At 36.6% G+C, this 4,038-nt stretch overlaps 1 protein-coding gene across 1 annotated transcript in view; it reads right to left on the bottom strand.

Annotated features, from left to right (window-relative positions):
* Positions 1-1,651, bottom strand: part of LOC106869717 (FYVE, RhoGEF and PH domain-containing protein 6) — a 148,571-nt gene extending 146,920 nt beyond the window's left edge. The window contains exon 1 of the mRNA XM_052971634.1: positions 1,148-1,651. Within this exon, the coding sequence (XP_052827594.1) occupies positions 1,148-1,160 (13 nt within the window). The 5' untranslated portion in view covers positions 1,161-1,651. The remainder of the gene's footprint in view (positions 1-1,147) is intronic.
* Between the last annotated feature and the right edge of the window lie 2,387 nt (positions 1,652-4,038).

Genomic DNA, 4,038 nt, shown 5'->3' with positions numbered 1-4,038 from the left:
TATATATGTATATATATATAGTACACATAATTCTTTTACACGAATACTGTTGAGAGTGACTTCGAAGTTTTCGGCTTGCTAAACCTAACAGTTCTTGTAAAAGAATAATGAATAGGTACTCTTCAGAGAGTATTATAGAGTAATCCTTCAGTTTAATATAAATTATTGTAAATTATTATAACTCGACATAAAAAACAAACATTAAGATATAGATATAGATATATAGATATATATACACACACATATATAAAATAGATAATACGATAGTTTCTTATAATTATTATGTCAGTATATGGAAATCGATAAACAAATATCAGTCAAGTAGTGGAAATCCTGTTTAACCAACCACATCCCCAATCCACTTTTTAAGCTTGTGCCATAATCAAAAGCCAAATTAAATATGTAAATAGATTAAACACACCCTGATACCAAGCACTAATTTAAAGTTTGTCCATCACCCAACACCGAAAAGAAATTATAAATACCCTTCTTCCACATACACACACACATATGTGTAGCCAACAATTATTTTAAGTAAGCAACTCTGTTTTGTTTTTGTTGTTTTGAATTAAAAACACTTCATATATTGGTATAATCAAGAAAATATAGTTGCAGAAATTCATTTAGAACTTTTGCTGCTGTTGTTGAAAAGAGAGGAAAAACCAACAAATGTGATGACTAAGAAAGGCGACAGAAAGTTTTTCAAGAATCCAAGAATCTTCGACATGAAATAAGTAACGAATATACAAGACCCTCTCTCTCGTTCTCTCTGTCTCTGTCTCTCTCTCTATCTATTTCTGCTCTAACTACACACATCCCACTCGTTAACTACCTAACACTATCATCAATCTAGATACCTACTTTTTTCCTCCTCTGTTTATCCATCTCTCTATCTGCACAACGTCACCTTTCTCATCTCTGTATGTAACAACCCACCCTTTCATTTCATACCCTCTCTCTCTCTCTCTCTCTCTCTCTCTTTCTAAATGTATATACATATTCATATGTGTGTGTACGTGCACATGCGTTTGTATACATAATCGCAGAACTGTATATGTACGGATGGATGTGTCAATGTGTATATATACGTATGTGTATGGATGAATTTCTCTCTCTCTCTCCAGTCACTTTTCTTATTATCACTTACCGTCAGGATCCATCGATTTGGTTAGTGTTAAAGTTCCAAAATCAAGTTGTGAAAAGCGTAACAAGTCCGAATGTCACAGTTATCATGATATTACAATCACTGTCGTTACAATTAAACGTAGGTGGCGTGGGGGGGGGGAGATTAAAATTATTATTTTCTTCCTTTTTTTTCTTCTTTTTTCTTTTTTGTCGTCTAACTTATCGCCGACTGGCAACGCATCATCCTCTGTCTATATATACTTGACTGGTAGTGGGTAAGCAGGATAGCTCACACACTTTGACTCTCTCTCGCAGATTATATATACATATTTATATATATATATATATATATATATATGTTTTACTTCAGTAATAAATGCTGATGATGTTGACGAAGACAAGTATAATTTTGTGAAAGGGGAGTGACGGCAGAACGAAAAGGGAAGAGATAGAGAAGACGGAGAGAGAGAGAGAGAGAGAGAGAAAGAAGATACAACATTGAATGGTTTGTTGAAGGGGGAACAGAGAGAGAGAGAGAGAGAGAGAGAATAAGAGAGGGTAAGTGGGGAGTCGGCATGAATTAAACTTGCATGGCCTTGTGCCTAAGAAATTACTGCCTCTTACCTCACTCACTTTCTAGCTTTATCTCTCTCTCTCTTACCTCATTCCCTAATTCCCTCTCTCTGACTCTCTTACTCCCTCTCTCGTTCCCTGTCTGTCTCTCTCTCTCTCTCTTTCTCTATGTCTTACGTACATATGTATGTATTTGTATTTACACATGTGTAGAATAGTCACAATTTACAATCGTACGAGACGGCATAACGTCGTCGCTCTAGGAGCTAAAAATATTAAATTTCTCCTCAAATCGCACCCGACAGTCCTAAAGAAGGAATGATACAAAGTATTATGTATTCCTAGATATACCATGCCAACTGACTAACGTCTTTGATCATGGGACTACGCTCTCGTGTGTGACCTTGTTATTAAAAAAAACAACAACAATACTATGACACGAGTCAACAAGGGAACTTCTACGTTTTCAGTCGGCCTGCTAGAAATAGCAGCCGAATCACCCTCGAATTACACGCCAGTGTCTTAAAAATGGGCGAGATATATTAGGTTATGTAGTCCTAGTCGGTACTACTAAAGCAGCGCGGACCCGAACGCGCAGTCGCGCGTCCGCGCTAGCTAGTCTTGAGTGGTCGATCCTAACCCTAACCCTAACCCTAACCCTAACCCTATCCCTAACCCTAACCCTAACCCTGTCCCTAACCCTAACCCTAACCATATCCCTAACCCTAACCCTAACCCTATCCCTAACCCGCGTGTGCAAATGAATACGTGTTTAGGGTTAGGGTTAGGATCGACCACTCACGACTAGCTAGCGCGGACGCGCGACTGCGCGTTCGGGTCCGCGTTGCTTTAGTAGTACCGCCCACAAAATGACAATGGTCAAGGTTGGAACTTCTGAACGTAAATCGGACCAGTCAGGTCTGAAGTAGTTGTGTACAACAACTGAAAACAACATTGTTGTAAAAAAGAAAGAAAAAAAAACATTAACAGATTTTCGTTAACACTCGCACGATCTTCACTAGGGTATTAGGGTTAGGATTTTAGGGTCAGGGTTAAGGTTTTAGGGTTAGTTTTAGGGTTACGGTTACGGTTAGGGTTTTAGGGTTAGGGTTTTAGGATTTGCGTTAGGAAATTCCGTCCCTAACCGTAACCGTAACCCTAACCACTAACCCTAACCCTAACCCTAAAACCCTAACCCTGACCCTAAAACCCTAACCCTAACACCCTAGGGAAGATCGTGCGGGTGTTAATCTGAAAAATTACCAAAAAAATACCAAAAACTGCTAAAACATATGACAAAAATATGGTGAAAAAATATGACAAAAAAATGCTAAAGACTAATTATATCAAAAAGCTTAATTTTTATTTACATTTTTATTTAGTTTCTTTAATTATATTCAGCATTAAGAAATAATTTCTTGAATTTCACTGATTTGATTTTACTTTCAGCTGTGGTGCCTAGGTCTTGACTTCTGTATACATTCAAAAGGTCCCAATCTTGTTAAATATGTGGTTTGGAATATCAAAGTTTTTGCAACATTTGCCATATCTTTTCAGGCCATATTTTATAAACAGTATTGATCTGAGCATAGGAAGATGCATTTTGTTTTTCAATTTTGATTTGATTACTCCCATACTACTGAACAACCGTTCAACTTCTGCATTTGAGTTTGGCAATGCCAATAGATTAATGGCAAAATTTGCAACATCTCTAAAAGGATTTCCTCCAGTAGTATCTTTATATTCTAACTTTGTTTTTTCTTTGCTCATTATAATGTAGTGGGAAGCAAGAAAATAAATTGAATGTTTAATAAAGATATAAAATTGAAAACACAACTTATCAGATTGCTGCTAACAATTCTTTCGTTCGTCATTAACAATTCTTATGTTTGCTGCTTACAAATTCTTGAGGTGAAGAATACTGATTCAGGATGCAGGGTGGCCAACTTATAAATGGAAAAGTAGAATCTTCAGAAATCCTAAAACTGTGTTCTGATATAAACCTGGGAACATCATATTCGCTTCCAATCTTACATTTAATATCTATTGGTAAAACCACAAATATAATGACAATACTTGGAAAAAAAAGAAGTAAGTAGAAATATAAAGGCTGAGACTCCACCACCCGCGGTACTTCTATACAAGATATATAATCCAAAACAAGCATGATAAAATACAAGCCTATTTTAAAACCGTCAAACTGAAAGTAAATCAGTCAACCTGTCATGATAAAAACTCATCACTACAGAATAAAGCATTGTTAGGACAAATTTCTATGCTTTCTTTCTTTGCAACATGAGTTGTCTTCTCCTCCTCCCCCACCAGCACCACCACTCTGTA

The sequence above is a fragment of the Octopus bimaculoides genome, chromosome 11, assembly GCF_001194135.2.
Source record: "Octopus bimaculoides isolate UCB-OBI-ISO-001 chromosome 11, ASM119413v2, whole genome shotgun sequence".
NCBI classification, from domain to species: domain Eukaryota; kingdom Metazoa; phylum Mollusca; class Cephalopoda; order Octopoda; family Octopodidae; genus Octopus; species Octopus bimaculoides.
Note: the sequence above shows the minus strand (reverse complement) of the source record. Positions and strands in the feature narration are given on the sequence as shown.